The 17,878-nt window shown below is 42.4% G+C and overlaps 1 protein-coding gene across 1 annotated transcript in view; it reads left to right on the forward strand.

The window, feature by feature from the left end:
- The window catches only part of INO80 (INO80 complex ATPase subunit), a 92,877-nt gene that overhangs the window by 71,965 nt on the left and 3,034 nt on the right, over nucleotides 1-17,878 (forward strand). The window contains exons 28-34 of the mRNA XM_068964067.1: nucleotides 3,957-4,029; nucleotides 12,395-12,553; nucleotides 13,189-13,291; nucleotides 14,121-14,209; nucleotides 15,710-15,865; nucleotides 16,167-16,326; nucleotides 17,031-17,246. Of these exons, the coding sequence (XP_068820168.1) occupies nucleotides 3,957-4,029; nucleotides 12,395-12,553; nucleotides 13,189-13,291; nucleotides 14,121-14,209; nucleotides 15,710-15,865; nucleotides 16,167-16,326; nucleotides 17,031-17,246 (956 nt within the window). The remainder of the gene's footprint in view (nucleotides 1-3,956; nucleotides 4,030-12,394; nucleotides 12,554-13,188; nucleotides 13,292-14,120; nucleotides 14,210-15,709; nucleotides 15,866-16,166; nucleotides 16,327-17,030; nucleotides 17,247-17,878) is intronic.

The following is a 17,878-nucleotide window of genomic DNA, read 5'->3' on the forward strand; positions in this document are numbered from 1 at the left end:
ATATTACTTTATAGAAAATTCTGCTGATGTCAGTAACCAACCAGAGCTGTAATGTGTTGATCTGTAAACAATTTGGGCTTCTGAGTTATAGAGCTACAACTTTTCTTCTAGCTGATCCAATTCCCTAAACTGGGGATTTCATGGGAGAAAAAAATCAGTAGATGTATCTATTTTACTACTTTTAAAATCTCTTATTTGTGATTACTTGGGCAATCCCAGTAGCTTAGCTTTAAAAAAAGGGTATTTTCACCATTAAATTATACTAGATATACTTAGTAAATACTTTGTTTTTTAAACTTTCCTGGAAAACCTTACTTGAGTGTCCAGATTCTGCAACTAAGAATTACTTAGGGAACAGTGAGTTTTATTTAGACTCAACCAATGTGAGTAACAATCATTTTAACACTTGGCATCTAATAGGCAAAATGAAAAAACAGACTTAAGTCTTCTTCCCTTCCTACATGATGAGCTAGACTAGACGATTAGAATTAGGATTATGGCTAGGAAATAATCTCTCTCTCATGTATAGAATCTGAACTGTATCTATGCTGATCAGAAGCCTGTGAGACAGGTCCCTCCAAAGTTCTCAACTTATAAATTTGAAAGGCTAACCCAATATAGAGAAAAAGACAGGTGTTTTTGAAAACAAGAAAGCATCCTTGCCAAATATTTTCATTGTTATTAATGAAAAGACATCAAAAGAAAAAACTGTAAAAAATTTTCAACTGGAAAGCCCTGTGGCTCGAAGGTCAGCCAGAGTAAACAAGAGCTCCTATAAAAAGCCATTTACATTCCCTTCATACAAGATTGATTTATGAGGGGTCCTTCCAGGAAAGAGTCTGACTGAGACTAAAGACTGTTTGGCCAGGATGTCCTGACTGGGCAACATTCAGAGCATGTGACCAGTACGTGATCCTAGACTGAGCCATTCACAAGGGCTTTGCTCTGGGGTGCCTTGGCCTTTGCTTCCCTTCCTCCTATCCCATGACATTTCCCAAATGGACCCCGCCCCCACCACCGTTACCTGATTATTCGGGTGACTAGAAAATATGAGCAAAAGTAAGAGCATAGTGTGGATTTTTTCCTTCTTGGTGAGAGTATAAATAAAGCTCCAGGGTCTTTAATTCTAGCTCTTTTCCAGTCATCATCAAGTCTTTCCCAAAGTCAGCTACATGCCCAGCACTATTTCAGTATTTTGGTGCAAGGTGGCCTTATCTAAAAAAGAATTAGAGTGAGATTTAGGCATGTCTTTGCTACATGATTTCATAGGCTGCTTCACAGACCACCCTGAAGCCTGGTCTCTAAGGCCCATTCCAATAGAGACCCTGAGTTGAGATTCCTTTTTAGCCCCATAGAGGGCACCCGAACTATCATGTTGCCTTCTGGGATTCTATTTTCTTCCTTTTGGTCAGCTTCCAAAACATTAATTTACATTATCAATGCTAGATTTATTAAGTAGAAAGGAACTTCTCAGCAGTTCATTTTAGATGTTTTGGTTTACATATGATCCAGCAGTGTGATCCGGGGTGGACACTAATTTCTTTGACTTTTAATAATCTAAGACTCCCATAATCCTTATTTTTCCATTAGAGTATGATGAAATTACACTGAGTACAGCCAAACATTGCTACTTACCATCTCCTTATCACTAAAAGGTATCTTCTTGATATATAGATGACATCCCCAGAAAAGCATTTTTCACCATTAATGTCTCTAAATTTTGTTACTAATTTATTTTTAACTAGATTCCTTTCTCTAGTGTTTTTTTCTGTATATAGTCCCTGTTTGTGAAGAATTGCCACATCTGGGGACTTATCTCTTTGGCTGTGCAGACTATGGAAATGACCCATATTTCTGCCTCTATTCTTTTTTATAGATCTCAGCTACCTTCTATCTCTCTCCTTGTCCCACCCTTTACCCCATGCCCACATCAACAAAAAGTCCTGGCTGTCAGGTGACTCTATCAGCTCTAACACAGATGTTGGAAAGAAGCTTCCGACTCCTGCCTCTGTACCCACCGGAGCAGGAGAGAGAGATGCATGGGATTGAGCAGTCTTCTTAAGGCCAAAGTAGAGAAGATTATCTTGTAGAGATTAGTATGGCCCTGGAAAGCTACATCAGTGTTTATTTGAAGCATTATTGTGGTTAAATATTCTCTTATGGGCTAGGAGGTATCAAGCTTGCATTTGCATCATCCCGTATCTAGGGGAGAATGTGTTTGTAAACTGGCAGATGCCTTTTAACTTTTTGGTTTGCCCTTTATGATTTAACTGTGAAAGACGATAACATATAAATAAAATTATGAAATATTAGGCTTCATGATAAAATTCAAGGATAAATGAGCACAACTTTCAGTATTTTTGGAATCATGCCCTACAAGAAACCTCCAAACATGATCTGTTACCCATGTCTGCCTCTAGGAAAGCTGTGTTTAATGGAATGCAAATTAATGGACAGGTTTCTACTAGGACCTACCCAGCCTAGGGATTTAGCCAGGATACTTACTTCAGGGTAGTTCCTTCACTGGTATTCATATTTGCCATTGATATGTCATCATTAAGTCGCTTCAGCTATTTTATTCAGAGCATCCTCATTTTACAGTGCAGGAAACAGACCTTTAGCAGTCAAGTGACTTTACCAAGGAAGAACTGCATCAAGGGATGTAGAGCATCCTGATGTCAGTGTGTTTGTTTTTTCTCTTAAACTGGAACCCACAGAATAAAATTTATCTTACACTGAGATTTAATACATATCTACCATGTCAGAAAATCAGAAAAAATACTTATGCTTATGACCTGTGATATAATATTTTCTAACCTGTTCATTTTATTTCTGTAACTTATATGTACCAAACCCGCCAAACTGATTTCATGACCAATGATAGGTATGACCTGCAGTTTTAATAACACTGGTAATGAATTTCTGGTTTTGTTCCTCATTATAGTCATGAAGAAAAGGGATCAGCAGCTTGATTTAGAGGGCTGTAAAGTTTGTTCATCAGTATAATGCAATCCCTTTCCTGTAGAAATGTTCTGGAAAATAACCTCAGGTGACAGAAACATGAAAATGCAAGATAGTCTTGAATATATTCATGTTATCTGCAAGAACTGGGCTTGAACTGAGCCCCTAATTGCATGTGTGTACACAGATAAACCTTATAGTCAGTCTATCCTTTCTGATCCGTCATGGCCTTTGTTCCTAAAAGATATTCAGTGAATATTTACTGCCTGAATGAGTGACAGGCGCACCTACTGATTTATTTGTATAATCCTCAGTTTCTTCAAAAGGATATAGGATATAGAGGGGAACTGAGAAAACTATATCTTATCATTTCTGTTAAGGGCAATGTTGGCATCCATCAGAAAAGTGCTTTAATTTTAGCCTGTCTTCATGGATTAATCCTAAATTCAACTGAATACTTAGAAGTCATAACCTGAGTCTTAATCCTGACCTCTGGTCATTTTTCTGGACTAACTTTTTTCATATGAAGTTGAGTCCTTCGGAGTTATGATCATTAGTTCCCAGATTATTGAAAGTCATGATTCTTTGGGGAAACATCAGGAAATACTGACTTATTTTTCCCCACTGTATGAACTGGGAATAGTTGGACTTGCTAAACAGTTGACTATTACAGAGACGTCTCTACTTCCATGGCATATTTTTCTGTTACTTTTGCCAAATATTTTAAATTATATTGCCTATCAATCAGTATTAGTGGGCAGCAAAAGTTTATCTACAGATTGGAAGATGACTGCTATAATTTCGTTTTAGCAACCCAGCACCTTTGTTGACACCTTTCAGTGTGTCAGAGAAACGTGGATCAGGTCTGGGTAACCACCGAAACCTTCTAGGCCTAGACATTGTTCTCTGTCCAGAAATCCCTCTCTTTTGCCACATGCCAGTTTTCATTTTCAGTTTTTCCTCTTAAAATATCTCTCCCTCTCTCTCTTCTGCAGGAATGACATTTTTGTGTTCCTGCTAAGTACACGAGCTGGAGGACTGGGTATCAATCTGACTGCCGCAGATACCGTAAGTAACGAGTTAAAAATATACTGGATATGTAGTTTTTCTACTGTAAATATGTTGTTTGGTTGATACTATCCTTTATTCTGTGTCACAAACTTTTTACTTCTTTGCCTCTTGTTGTGTTAAAAAGAAGTAGTTGCATTTGCCCTGGAACATTTCAGCTTTCCTTTTTAGACTTTTTTTCTATTTTCTTATTCGAAGTTTCTTACACATTCATTCAACACAGATTTAGTAAAAGTATACTGTGTGTCTGATACTATTCTAAACACCTGGACTGTGTTAGGAAACTCAGCCAACAAGATTTGTTTTAGGAGCTGTAACTGAGCAAATCAGAAAGGGTTGTTTTATGACTCTTATGTATTATTCCATCATAGGAAAAACTCATATTTTTATATCCTAAACTTCTAAACATGGTTGGAGAGCTATGAAATTGGTGATTTAAAAAATAAAAAGACATCAAATTATCCCTTTATGCCTACTCTCCTTAGAGGGATGCTTCAGCATCTGAAGTATCTGAAGTATGGGAGAAGAAAAGAACATTCCTTTTGTATCTCAGAACTATTCCCAAGATACAATATATATTTAAAAACAATTTTGGTAACCTTGAGACATAAAAATGCATAAGTGGGAAATTGTTTTGTAGATGGCATGACTCTACAAATACCATTTAATGTGGTCTTTGTGGTACCTCTGTGAAATACAGAACATCAGAATCCCTACAAATAGGAGAAAGATGCAAACTCTGGAGGGTCATGGAGAAATGAAGTCCAAAGGTGAAGCTTGGATAAATTCACAGCAGTAGATCTGAACTAGACCCCCTGTTTCCCAGGTTCCACTTCTAGACTATCCATTCTTTCTCCTTGTTAACTGCTGCACTGTAGAATTGCTTGCCTTCAAGTATGGAAAAACAGAATCCATAACATCACCGAGTAGAGTCTCAGCCACAGGACTCAGCTGAACTTTCCTCAGCATCTAAACTTCAGCCAGTTAACCTTTTTGGAACTGGGTTCCATGGCCTCAGGTCTGCTAGAGGCATTACTGGGTAGATTCTGTGACTTACCTGTACATCATAAGCCTCAGTCATCTTGAGAGAAGGCAGTCAGTGGTGGCAGTGTTGTTCTGGGAAGTCCTCTAATGAGGTAGCTCACTTGGTGCCATGTTAGCAGAAAGTTGCCTTTCCCTTTGCCCCTTGGTTCTCTGCTCTAGTTTTTACGCATACTGGCCCAATTAGTCATAGTCTTTTTCTTTTTCTTTTTTTTTTTTTCTTTTTTCTGATTAATTACTTTGGTTGTAAATTTGTGGGTGGTAGAGGGCAGGTTCCATAGTTTTTAGATTCCTTCAAATTAGAGAAATGAGACGTGGGTTTGAATCCCAGCTCTGCTATTCACTATGTGAACGTGAAGCAGTTGCTTGACTGCTCTAAGCCATAGTTTCCTCCTCAATAGAATGAATATAATAATCCTTCCTTCTCCTCTAGCTGTGAAATGTTGCCTAGAAAGCATGTGTGCCCAGTGCCTGCACATTAATAGCCCTCAGGGATCCTGTGGCCCTTGTAGCTCCTAATGAGAGAGCCAGGTCCAGAACTTTGTTATTTATACTAGGCTGCAAATAGCCTTCCTTTCCCTTAGGCCTTGTCTGCCTGGCTCTGTGCTCAGCTCTGCTACTATGGGAAAGCTGGGGATGGGAGTCCAGGGAAGGCTTTGGATTCCCAGGGTGGGTAAAAAAAAGTCACACATGATATGGATTGAAGCGCCAGAGCTGGGGCCTGGGAGCCTCAGAGGAGGAAGAGAGATGGATGGGGAGGCGGTACTCCAGAACCCTGCACTGGTGCAGCATTGCTATGTCCTGGAGGCGTGGCTGGAAGAGGGTGGAAACTCTCAGGGTCTTCCCAGGGGAAGGAGCCTCTTCTCCGGCACCTTTGTCCCCTCCAGGGTTGGTAGATAAGTCTTTCCTGGAAGAGTGCTCTGTCACTGCACAGCCCCCCCAAAAAACTGAGCCTGAGTTTATCTCTGGGTCTCCCGCTTCCCGCTTCTTGCCCTGGTCTCCACATGCCAACTGCAGTTATCCTCAGAGAGTCATGGGTACTTGGGTGAGAATGCCGAGCATGTCTCTTGCCACACTAGGTTCTTCCCTCATACCAAGCAGTGCCTAATGGGGCAGGCCAGGTGCAGATTGGAGGATTTGGAGACAAGTAACTTGGTTCTTGGATGGATGTTGAAACACTGTTTAGTGTGTGGGTGGGTCCCAGTTATTACATTTATCTAATGCCCATGCTCCCCCACCCACTCCCCTCCACATCCCGGGCTTTGCTCCAACTAGCCAAAGCCAGTGAATATTTGAAATAGAAAATTGAGCTCGTAGGAACTGATCCAGACACAGATTCAATTCAGCAAAGTGTTAAGTTCTGTCCCGGCTTAAAGGGGATCCTCCGACCGTGGCCTAGGAGTTGACAGCAGTGGGCCCAATTAGTCTTACTCTTAATGTGAGTACAAGACTGATCACTTTCTCCTAGCTGATCTTTTGGACTCCACTGTCAGCTCCCCAGCCCCATACCTCCTCAATTTGTTTATACCCTTCTTTATCAGCCATGCTAATCCCTTGCTTAAAACTCTTCAGGGAGTCTCTGTCATCTACAAGATAAAGTGTAAGCTCTTTTACACATACAAGGCCCTTCACTTTGTGGCCTTTATCTCCCTTTCCAGCCTAATTGCCAGACTACTGCTCCTTCCATAATTTATATTCCAGAAACAATGATTGACTTGATTCCTGAACCTCCCATACTGTATCATGTGCGTGCTAAATCACTTCAGTTATGTCCTACTCTTGTGCAACCCCATTGACTATAGCCCGCCAGACTCCTCTCTCCATGGGATTCTCCAGGCAAGAGTACTAGAGTGGATTGCCATGCCCTTCTCCAGGGGATCTTCCCGACCCAGGGATCGACTGGTGTCTCCTTCATTGGCAGGCGGGTTCTTTACCACTAGCGCTGCCTACGTAAACAGCTCCCTCATCATAAGTCTTTCTCCTTGGCACACCTCTTCTTCCACCTGGGGAACTTCTGATTGTTTTTCAAAACCCCATTCATGATCAGGGATTACTGTTTTATATAGACTGATAAAGCTCTGATAAGGTGCCATTTGCACCAAGATCTGAAGAAAGTGAGAAAAGCAAGCCAATCATGTATGTGGCCTAAAACAAGAGCATTCCAGGGAAAGGAGATAAGTGCAAAGCCCTGAGGTGAGAACACGCATGGCATAATCGAAATGAAGCGAAGCCTTTAGTAGGGGGAACAGAATGAAGGTGGGCAGAGTGGTGTCAAATGAGTGACAGAAGCAGATTGTGTGGGACTTCATGGGCCATGGTTAGGATTTTGAAGAGAGAGGCTACTGGACAGATTTGAACAGAGAAAATGTATGCTTCTGGCTTCAAGGGTTGTGGACTGGGGAAGACCATAGGGAGAAAGGTGGAAGCAGGAGGTTCAGTTAGGAATTAGACATAAGGCAGTGGTGACTTGGGCAAGGATTGAAGTAGTGGAGGTGTTGAGAGATATTTGGAATCTGCGTGTATCAATATTTTGACGGCACAGCCAGTGAGGTTTGCTGCTAAGACTGGATGTGGATCATGTGGGTCAAGGAGAAGTCCAAGGTGTTCAATGTGAGGAACTAGGATGGTGGAGGTACCAGCTACTGGTTAAGGGAAAGTGCACAGAGGAATGGGTTTGAGAAAGAAACTCAAGAGTTCGGTTTGGGGTGTATTAAGTTCAAGGTTCTTAGCAGACATTAAGTAGCCGTGTCATGCAGGCAGTAGAGTGTAGTTTTTAGGAAAAAGATTGAGGCTCAAGATATATTTTGGAGTCACCAGGTCATAGGTAATGTTTAAGGCCGTGAGGCTGGATGAGGTCACCTGGGGAGACCTAGCATTGGTTCATTTGATTAACCTATCTTTCCCTTCTCAGCCTGGCTATCTCAAGTTTGAACTATGGTTTCTTAAGGAATGGTTCACCTAGTCATTCATTGGAATAACCAAAAAATAAGCAAGTTTGAGGGGGCAGAGCTGCATCATGCTTCTGGTGTTGTGGGTTTTTTGCTCAGGCTTCTCTTGTTGTGGACCACGGACTCTAGGTGGAGATTCAGTAGTTGGAGCATGTGGGCTCTTGAGCACGTGGCCTCAGTGATTGTGGTGCATGGGCTTCGTTGCTCCATGGCATGTGGAATCTTCCCAGACCAGGGATCGAAGCTGTATCCCCTGCATTGCAGGCAGATTCCCATCCACTGAGCCACCAGGGAAGTCCCATGCTTCTAGTTCTCACAGCTTGTCTTTCACAGGTGAACTACTCCTGCTGGTGAGGAAGAACCCTAACCCCACAACTAGAGGAGCAGAAATAGGTATTCTCTTTACATCCTGGGACGTAGAGGCTCTGAATATTCTGAGTCTCCAATTCTGATATAGTTTACATTTAATTTTGAGGGGAAGGCTAAGGGACTCACAGATTAGAACCTCTTAGAATACTCAGGGGAAAAAAAAAATGGAACTACACGATTGAAATGAGTTGCTAAGTAATGGTTTGTGTGGAGTCAAGTTATACTCCCTGTGTGTATTATTAGAGAAACAATAAGTTTAACCACTTGCCTGGCATTTTTCCTTTGCCCTGAGATTATTTAGCTTTGGAAGATCCCCAGAACCATTTATGGACAAGGAAGAGGTTAGTCACCCTAAACTGTCAGGAAAAACTTAATGTTTTATGATTGAGAATGCATATATAAACATGTATTTGTAAACAGTGAGACTCTGACTCACTCTTTTAATAAAAACATGATTTTAGCATGAAATTAATGGCAGCTGCCCCTTACTTTCTGCCTTGTTCTTTGTGTATTCTTCCTAAAGTAGGCATTTGACATTGTTTAGTAAGGGATTGTTATAAACTGCACTGTTGGTTTTGTTTTTGTGTTAGACTGTTTTAAATGTTTGTGTAGAAAGAGATTGAGGAGCTTTTGTCCCATAGTAGCAAGCAGTGTGAGAAGTCTTATGTCCCATGAGACACCATGGGACAGCTTTCAGCCCTCCCAAGGAACTGAACTTCTAACGCATTCTCCCCCTATTCCCTCCAAGTGTTGGTCCAGCTGTTTGCAGTTGTTCCTCTCAGTTTTCCCATTTTCACTCCCTCATCCCCTGAAACTCTCTGTCTTTGACTTAGAGAGCCAAGAGCATCCCACACATCTCAGCTCTCACCTTCTTCCTTTGCTTCCCCTTCCCAGTGCCCTCCCAGCTTGCTGTTTACAACTTCATAAAAGTGCTGACAATTAATATATTTCCCATTAGTCATTGCTGGGAATGGAGTGGCTCTGATCTTTCCTAGTTAAGTCAGTTGTTGCATTCTTAATTGTTGCTTGTTTTTCTCTAGAATGTCACTGAGCTCCATAAAGACGGGTGTCGTAACTGTCCTACTCTGGTGGACATTTTCTCCCCTGAGTTTATGTCATTGTTGATTCAATGTTCATTTTTTATTGTTGAGGTAGATAATAACCATACATCTCATCTGGTGTTTATATCTCTCTTATTTTTGTCTTAACTTGCTAGCTTATACATGTTTCATATTATTTTTCTCTGTATCTTTTTCTAGGTAGAATTTTTTTTTTTTTAAACATCAACAGCTTATTAGATAGGGCTAAGTAGAATCTTAATTTATTCTCTCTTCCTCACCAGTTCTTTACCTCTTCTAATCCATTTGAATGATAAAAGCTACTAAATTGGGGAAAGAGGGGACTTGAAAGTTAAATTGCAAACCTATCTCCTTAGGCTCCAATCTTCTTACTGTTGATGACCTCAAAAAAACCCAAGTTGAGTCAGGTTTGGTTGCCACTGAGACTTCTAGGAAAAATGTAAATATGGAGGAAACACTTGTGAAATGATTCATAATATAGGGTTGCCCATTATGAGTTCATGCTGAACTATTCGTTGCCTTAGGCTTGGACTACTGAAGGTACTGTCTTTTGGGTGTGACATCAACTCTCATTTTCCACATATGCAGTCATGTTAGGTTTGTTGGGCAAACAGTTGCCTCCACCCCGGTTCAGTTGGAGGTCTCACTTGCATTAACTCTGTCCTCTCTTCCTTTGTTCTCCCTGAAAGTTTAAACTGAATTTTCTAGAATTTTGCCTATCCTGTTGAAGTTCCAAAATGTCCTGTGGTCAGGTTTTCTGTATTCCTCTAACAAGTGACAAACGTTGTATACTTCCAGATCCTAGATCTGTGGACACTGGCTTAACAATAAGCTTTCATAATGATTTTCTTTCTTTGGCAGGCAGTTTGTAATTTCTTTTTCCTCAAGGATTCTAACTTACACTAAAAGTTGAGGAATTGTACCTCATATGAGAGCAAGACAAAAGGAGCTCCATAAGAAAGAGCCAGTGGGGGTTCTTACTATTAGAGGAAAAAACATTAAAAATGCTGATGCCTTTTATCCATCCTCACATCAAGTGAGTTCTGCAGAAAATGGCAAAAGAATTGCTTCCATTATTAAATGAGAAAATAAATTACTTAGGAACAGTGTTAGTCATAAGTCATAAGTCGCTCAGTCATGTCCAACTCTTTGCGACCCCATGGACCATAACCTACCAGGCTCCTCCGTCCATGAGATTTTCCAGGCAAGAATACTGGAGTGGGTTGCCATTTCCTTCTCCAGGAGATCTTCCCAACCCAGGGATTGAACCGGGTCTCCGGCATTCTAGGTAGACGCTTTACCATCTGAGCCACCAGGGAAGTAGTGTTAAGCAATGGAAAAAGCATCTAGAGGAACAGTGTCAAGAGAGATGAATTACTCTTTTGCTTACATTTTAGCGCTTTTTCTAGTTTGGATCACATCTTAGAGATTCTAGTATCAATTGACTAGTATTTGTAGAATTCTACTTTGTTCTGGTGGATGGTGTCTGTCCTCCAATAGCACTAGGCAGGAAAATTTGTAAAATACATAATACATATGAAATAATCGGATACCTTTAGAAAATAGTGATTACGTGGGAGCTTGGACCAGGATAGGCAATACAACATTTTGCTAATAGTGCAGCTTCTAAAAGGAGACTATTAAGACTGTGAACTCAGGCCAGTCTTCCTAATTTATGAGGTGAAGGAAATATATCAGGTTTTTATGAAAATTTAGTGAGATATGTATGCACATCTGTTTTAAGTGCTTAACAGGTTTCGACCGTTGTAATTTCTAATAGGAATTCATAAGGAATAGGAAAAGGAAACATTGTTACAGGCAAGAGAGATCAGGGAGGTCTAAGTCAGAAAATCAGCTTGAGCAAGAAGTGGTACAGTCAAACTAACATAAGTGAGGGATACCAGAGAACTATCTGACAAAAGGGAAGAGGTGTGTTTATATTAGGAAAGAATAAAAGTGAAGTTGTCTTGGTATATACCTGCTGCTGCTGCTGCTGCTGCTAAGTCACTTCAGTCATGTCTGACTCTGTGCGACCCCATAGACGGCAGCCCACTGAAGCATCAGTGAGCCAGATGTAGGTGGTGAGGTCCTGGTCCAGGAGAAGGACAGTGGGAATATAGAAAGAATGGGTTTGTTTCTGAAGAAGTACTGGCTAGATTTGGTGACTTGGTTGAACGTAGAGGAAGACACATGAGCAATGAGGGTAACTTTGAACTGGCTTTCTTTTAAGAGATCCACTGTGTTGATAGTAGCTTCAGGACTGAAGATCCAAGATTCTATTGGTTTTAGGATCACCTATGGGTCAGGGGAGTAGGGAGTACATTTTGTTCTTTGTGTTTGTTGTTTAGCAAGCTAGAAGTAGCTTCCAGAGAACCCTTTAAACATTTCTTGCCTGAAATTCAAGAGACAGGAAATGACCCTGTTAATGGGAACCTGAGAATGCCAGGAAAGCCATGCCTGGCTCTTACCAAGGTAGGCTTAGGGTTAAAAAGAAGAATTTCATATCCCAGGCCCACTGCTTATTTAGTCTGTGTGATCTTGGATAAAGTCTCTTGAGTTCCCTGAGTCTCAGTTTCCTCATCTATTTATATAAAGTAGGGGTTTTTAATAGTGACTAAATCATATGGTAGTGGAATTTAAGTGAGTTAATACACATAAAACATCTAGTGCAATGATTGGCAAATAGTAAGCCCTGGATGTTAAGTGTTAATATTGTTGCCACTCTCTTTTTAACCCTCAGAGTCTTTCACCCAGAGCAGGTGAAGGAATGGCTTGGTTTTATGAGTAGATATCTTTCATCTTTATATCATAGAAAAAAATCTGGTATCAAACTGTTGAAATAGATGAATGGATGGGTTGCTGTCAGAATTCTTGGTGTTGCCCTGAGAGCGCCTCAGTCTTTGCTGTATTCTTGTCCTGCCTGCACAGGTGATTTTTTACGATAGCGATTGGAACCCCACTGTAGACCAGCAGGCCATGGACAGGGCCCACCGCTTGGGGCAGACAAAGCAGGTTACCGTCTACCGACTCATCTGTAAGGGCACCATTGAAGAACGCATTCTGCAGCGAGCCAAGGAGAAGAGCGAGGTAAGCAGAAGGCAAAGGAGGCACTGTGCTGGCAGAGAAAGTAGTTCAGCCACAGTGACTGACCGAGACGCAGACGCTCGGCTTTCCCTGGTCATGAAAGCGCTGAAACTTCTTGTGACTAGAAGATAAAATGAAGTCTGTACAAAAGCAGCGTGCACTGGCTTAGCCACTCCTCACTCCTTTTCTTCTGGAACGGTATCTACACCCTGTATTCTCCTGTCATTCATTTGAAGAAGACCCCAGTTGTGGCCCTCGTTTTTGACATAGTTTCTCGTTCATGGGAAGAAGAAATGGCCTTTGTTCCTGCCCTAGTATTCTCGGTGTGATCGGCCTCTGAGCTGTATGCTTAATTTGCTAGTTTCTAAAGAAATTATCATTTTTGGTTCTTTTCCTTCTTGATTCAATATAATTGGATCTTACAGATATCAACAGTTTCAAGCAAAGACGTTCTCATTGTCCTTTCTGTTGGCACAAATGACCTGGGTGAGCCTGTCACATGAATGAAAAAAAAAAAATAGGAAATCCAGGGGCCTCACCAGAATTACAGATTGAGAAACATGTTTCTTTCTTTTTGGATATTTTCCATAAGGGAACAGACGCCTATCGGTGATTTTTTTTTTTTTGCTTTGGATTAGATTCAACGGATGGTGATTTCTGGTGGAAACTTCAAACCAGATACCTTGAAACCCAAAGAGGTGGTTAGTCTTCTTCTAGACGATGAAGAGTTGGAAAAGAAATGTACGTACTCTAGACCTCTTATTAATGCGCTGTCCTTACAGAGATGATTCCTCTGGCTCCACGTATCTGAAAACGAAAGGGCCCTTGACTATGTCCCAAGGGTAGACAAAGGCAGACTATGTTTGAGGAGAAACACTTTTTTGGTTAGTATTTTGTATTAAAGCTCATACAAGGATATGTTACGGAGTATAAGGAAATAGGTGTATTTTAAGAGTAATACGACTTCAAATAAATGTGTACAGGAAGGCTATCTCCTAGATTTCCTCAGCAGTAATGAATTTACTCACTTCTGTCCAGAGAAATATTTGTGTGAAATTAATGGAAAAGTTGGAAAAGCACACTGCCATATGTAATATTCAGACCCTTCTCCCAGTATTTCTGGCTTTTGAGAAGCCAAAAAGTGGGTTTCAGACTTAACCTTGTAAACTTCTGCAGGCGTGGACAGCATCACATCAGAAAATGTGCTGAAGCACCTTTCTTATGGTGCTCACGTGTGCCACCGCCTTCTGAAAACCTTTCAGGACTCTGTAACCATCTCGATCTGTGCAGTGCACAGATATTAAAAGGCTGAAAAGAAAAGGGAAAAGGAAAGGCATGGAAAGGCCCATGACAATGAGACTGAATCATGGTCTGAACCCCAAAACTGTTTAGAACCCAAGGAACTCTGTTCGTTCTCCAAGTTAGGAAACCACCAGTTACCTGCCTGCCTTAAATGGATAGAAGTCATACCTTGAATCATAATATCAAAGAATAAGCCCACCTTAGTTTCAGAGAATAAGTATCAACATTGCCACAGGTGCTTCATTAGATCTTAAAATTTTCTTGATAGTGAGACTTCGGCAAGAAGAGAAACGCCAGCAGGAGGAAACCAACCGAGTTAAAGAACGCAAGCGCAAGCGGGAAAAGTACGCAGAGAAGGTATGTCAAGTTGGGGTGGTGGACTGGGGCTGATGCGGGTGCTGAGTGGTCCTTCCAGAAAAGACTGTAGAATACAGGCTTGTCATCTTGGTTGCTGGTTGGTATCCAGCTCCATCTGTGTGTGTTATGTAACAGTTCTGTCCTGACTGACTATCGAGCAGGAGAAATGCAGCCTTGGTAGGGTTGTACTCCCCACACAGACATAATTATATTATATGGGTCTGTGGTCACATGTAATTGTAGAAACCTTTTGCTGGGACTTTTTTTAAAAGCTTAAGTCCAAATGTGAGTAAGATGAATGTTAGATTATTAGATTCTGCAGAATCTTAAAAAGGGCCTAAGAGGTCATTAGATCCAGCTTGTCTGCCACAATTCTTCTAGTATCATCTACTACTGGAAAATTAAATCACTGTCACGCTATTCATCTTTCTCCAATTCGTGCCAAGGATTTGGGCTGAGCTGTTTTTTGCTTTGTTTTTGTTTTTGTATCCCTTCTGACATTTCCTGCTTGAGCCCACCAGCCTAGCTGCAACATGGGATGTAGTTCCCCTCCATTTCTTCCTGTCTTGCTGTTTCTGCACATGTGCCAGTAATCCTTATCATAACCTAGTCTTTATTGTTGTTTAGTCCCTAAGTCATGTCCGACTCTGCGAACCCGTGGACCGTAGCCCAGCAGGCTCCTCTGTCCATGGGATTTCCCAGGCAAGAATACTGGAGTGGGTTGCCATTTCCTTCTTCAGGGGATCTTCCCGACGCAAGGATCGAACCCAGGTCTCCTACATTGCAGGCAGATTCTTTACCATCTGATCCACCAGGGACACCCCGAAGACATACCATATTAATCCTAACATAGATCTAGATACAAGTGCTGTTAGGTGCAGTGGACGAATGTGATTCCCAGAATTTTCTAAGCACACTCTGATTCCATGTCGCTAACCCGTGACAAAGCCCTGCTGAACTTGGCTCTAGCACTGTTTGGTGTAGCTCAGTATTCAGTGCTTAAGCATTTTCGTGTAAATTGAGGAGGTAATGAAAAGCCACTTCAGTATTCCTTGTGTATGAGAAGAACCTTCATTCCCCTTATGCATATTTAAAAAGAAGGCAGAGTAAAAACAGATGTGCAAAAATAAACTAAGAGCAGGGGCTCTCCCACTTGTGCGGCTGCATTGGTTCAGCCTGATAAGTGCTGCGAGGCTGCCCTGGAAGCTGACCGACCCTCGCCCTGTTCGGATTCTGTTTGGCGCAGCTCCATTCAGTGTGACTGGCCTTTCAGCTCTGTATTATTATGGTAGAATATGCATAAACTTGTACTAAGTGATTCCTTTCCTCCTTCCTTGGGATTTTTTTTTTCTTTTTTAATAATATGCTAATTGAATAAAGTGAAACTTAGACGTTTACAAAGAGTCAAATATCTGTCATCACTTTCTTCTCCAACCCTACTTTTCTCTCAGTGCCTAGCCTCATGTTTTTTTCTGTATTTCTTGATTTGTGTGTTCCCAGAAGAAAAAAGAAGATGAATTGGATGGCAAAAGGAGAAAGGAGGGTATGAACCTGGTGATCCCATTTGTTCCCTCAGCTGATAACTCCAATCTCTCTGCGGATGGGGACGACTCCTTCATCAGCGTGGACTCAGCCATGCCCAGCCCTTTCAGTGAGGTGAGGCTCCTTTTATTAGTGATGCCTTCATCGCAGCAATGGGGGCTGTGTCCTTACTGGGTAGCTTTTGCTTTTTTGGGGATTTGCCTGCCTTGTAAAGGGGGTTCCACAAGGAATCCATCAGGAGAAAAGCAAATGAAGGCGAACTGCCTTCTCCAGAGCCACAGTAGGGGGTCTGAATCTCAGGAGTGATGCCAGCGAGGAGAGGGAATGGTGGGGAGGCCTAGGAAGCATGTCCTCACTGAGGCACGAGGGCTGAAGGCTCTGAGAGGAGTGGTGATCATGACCCTTCCGCCTCTAGATCTCCATCAGCAGTGAGCTGCACACCGGCTCCATTCCCCCCGATGAGAGCAGCAGCGACATGCTGGTCATTGTGGATGACCCTGCCTCCTCAGCCCCTCAGTCCCGAGCCACCAACTCTCCTGCTTCCATAACGGGCTCTGTCTCAGACACTGTGAATGGTGAGTGATGCAGCTGTCCCTGCCACTTGGGCGAGGTCCTGGTTCCTTCTCAGATAATGGCATTTTCTACCTCCTTTAAAGAAGAGTGGAGTAGAGCAGAAAACATTTGAAGTCTCTTTGTTTTACTAGCCTATTCAAGTGAAAGGGAGAACGAGAAGGCTTAAGGAAAACAAAATAAGAACTTCATAAAGATTTCGAACTTCTTTGTTTTCTAGCCATTCCTGTTCTTCATATTTCACCCGTATTTTGGCTAGTTTTTAGTTATAGTTAACTTCTCCGGGCCTTTCCGCTCTTTGTTCTATGGGGCCCAGTGTTGCTGCTATTTCTTGAGTCCCTCTAGGTTTGCAACTTGGGAGTAAAAGTCGATTCCCCAAGGCAGGAGAGCATTGGATTGTGCAGGTGAATCACGAGTAGCATACCCCCAGAGTTCATTTAGTAATGACCCAGTTCAAAGAAAAAATCAGGAGCAATGGCGCCACTCTTAGAGAATGAAGAGCAACTTGACATGTCAGGCCATTGTAGCTACTCACAGTTCTTACTAATGCTGTGTGACTGTGTGGCTCAGCCATTAGATTGGGACATAGACCTCCCTAGGAGTCCTGAAACAAAACACCCCGAAAGCCATCTTCTGTGTCCAGGAGAAGATTCTCGTCACAGATAAGAAATTGACTTTCTTTCCCCTCTTGACCAATTTGTTCCCACAGGGATTTCCATTCAGGAAATGCCAGCCGCAGGACGTGGTCATTCAGCCCGAAGCCGAGGCCGCCCTAAAGGTTCGGGAAGCACAGCCAAAGGAGCCGGGAAGGGCCGGAGCCGGAAGTCCACTGCAGGCAGTGCTGCCGCCATGGCAGGAGCCAAAGCAGGGGCTGCCGCAGCCTCCGCCGCGGCCTATGCTGCATACGGGTACAACGTGTCTAAAGGTGCGGGGGCCCTAGGGACTGAGGCGCCGTTCTGGCTGGGGCCAGGCTGGAGGGCTGCTGAGCTTTCTGCCAGGTAGAGCAGGCAGGACCCCTGGGCCCAGAGCCCGTGTTGGAGCGCGCCTCTGCACCAAGTGGTCCTGACACTCCCTGTGCTCTTGTGACCTAGTGTAGTGCTGCCTTCAGAGTGGAAGTAACTGAAAAACAAAAAGGTGAATTTCTTGACCATGTTGCTTAAACATTTCTCCTGCTTTGAGAACTGATTTTTTCCCCCAGACTCACATTTTAATAATTACATTTCTGTAGTGCAGACTAGTATAGTTAACAGTTACCCAGTAGCTTAGTTGGTAAAGAATCCACCTGCAATGCAGGAGACCCCAGTTTGATTCCTGGGTTGGGAATATCTGCTGGAGAACGGGTAGGCTACCCACTCCAATATTCTTGGGCTTCCCTTTTGGCTCAGCTGGTAAAGAATCCCCCTGCAATGTGGGAGACCTGGGTTGGGAAGATCCCTTGGAAAAGGGAAAGGCTACCCATTCCAGTATTCTGGCCTGAAGAATTTCATGGACTGTATAGTCCACAGGGTCGAAAAGAGTCGGACACAACTCAGCAACTTTCAGCTTTGTGAGCCACCA

Source organism: Capricornis sumatraensis, chromosome 2 (genome assembly GCF_032405125.1).
Source record: "Capricornis sumatraensis isolate serow.1 chromosome 2, serow.2, whole genome shotgun sequence".
NCBI classification, from domain to species: Eukaryota; Metazoa; Chordata; class Mammalia; order Artiodactyla; family Bovidae; genus Capricornis; species Capricornis sumatraensis.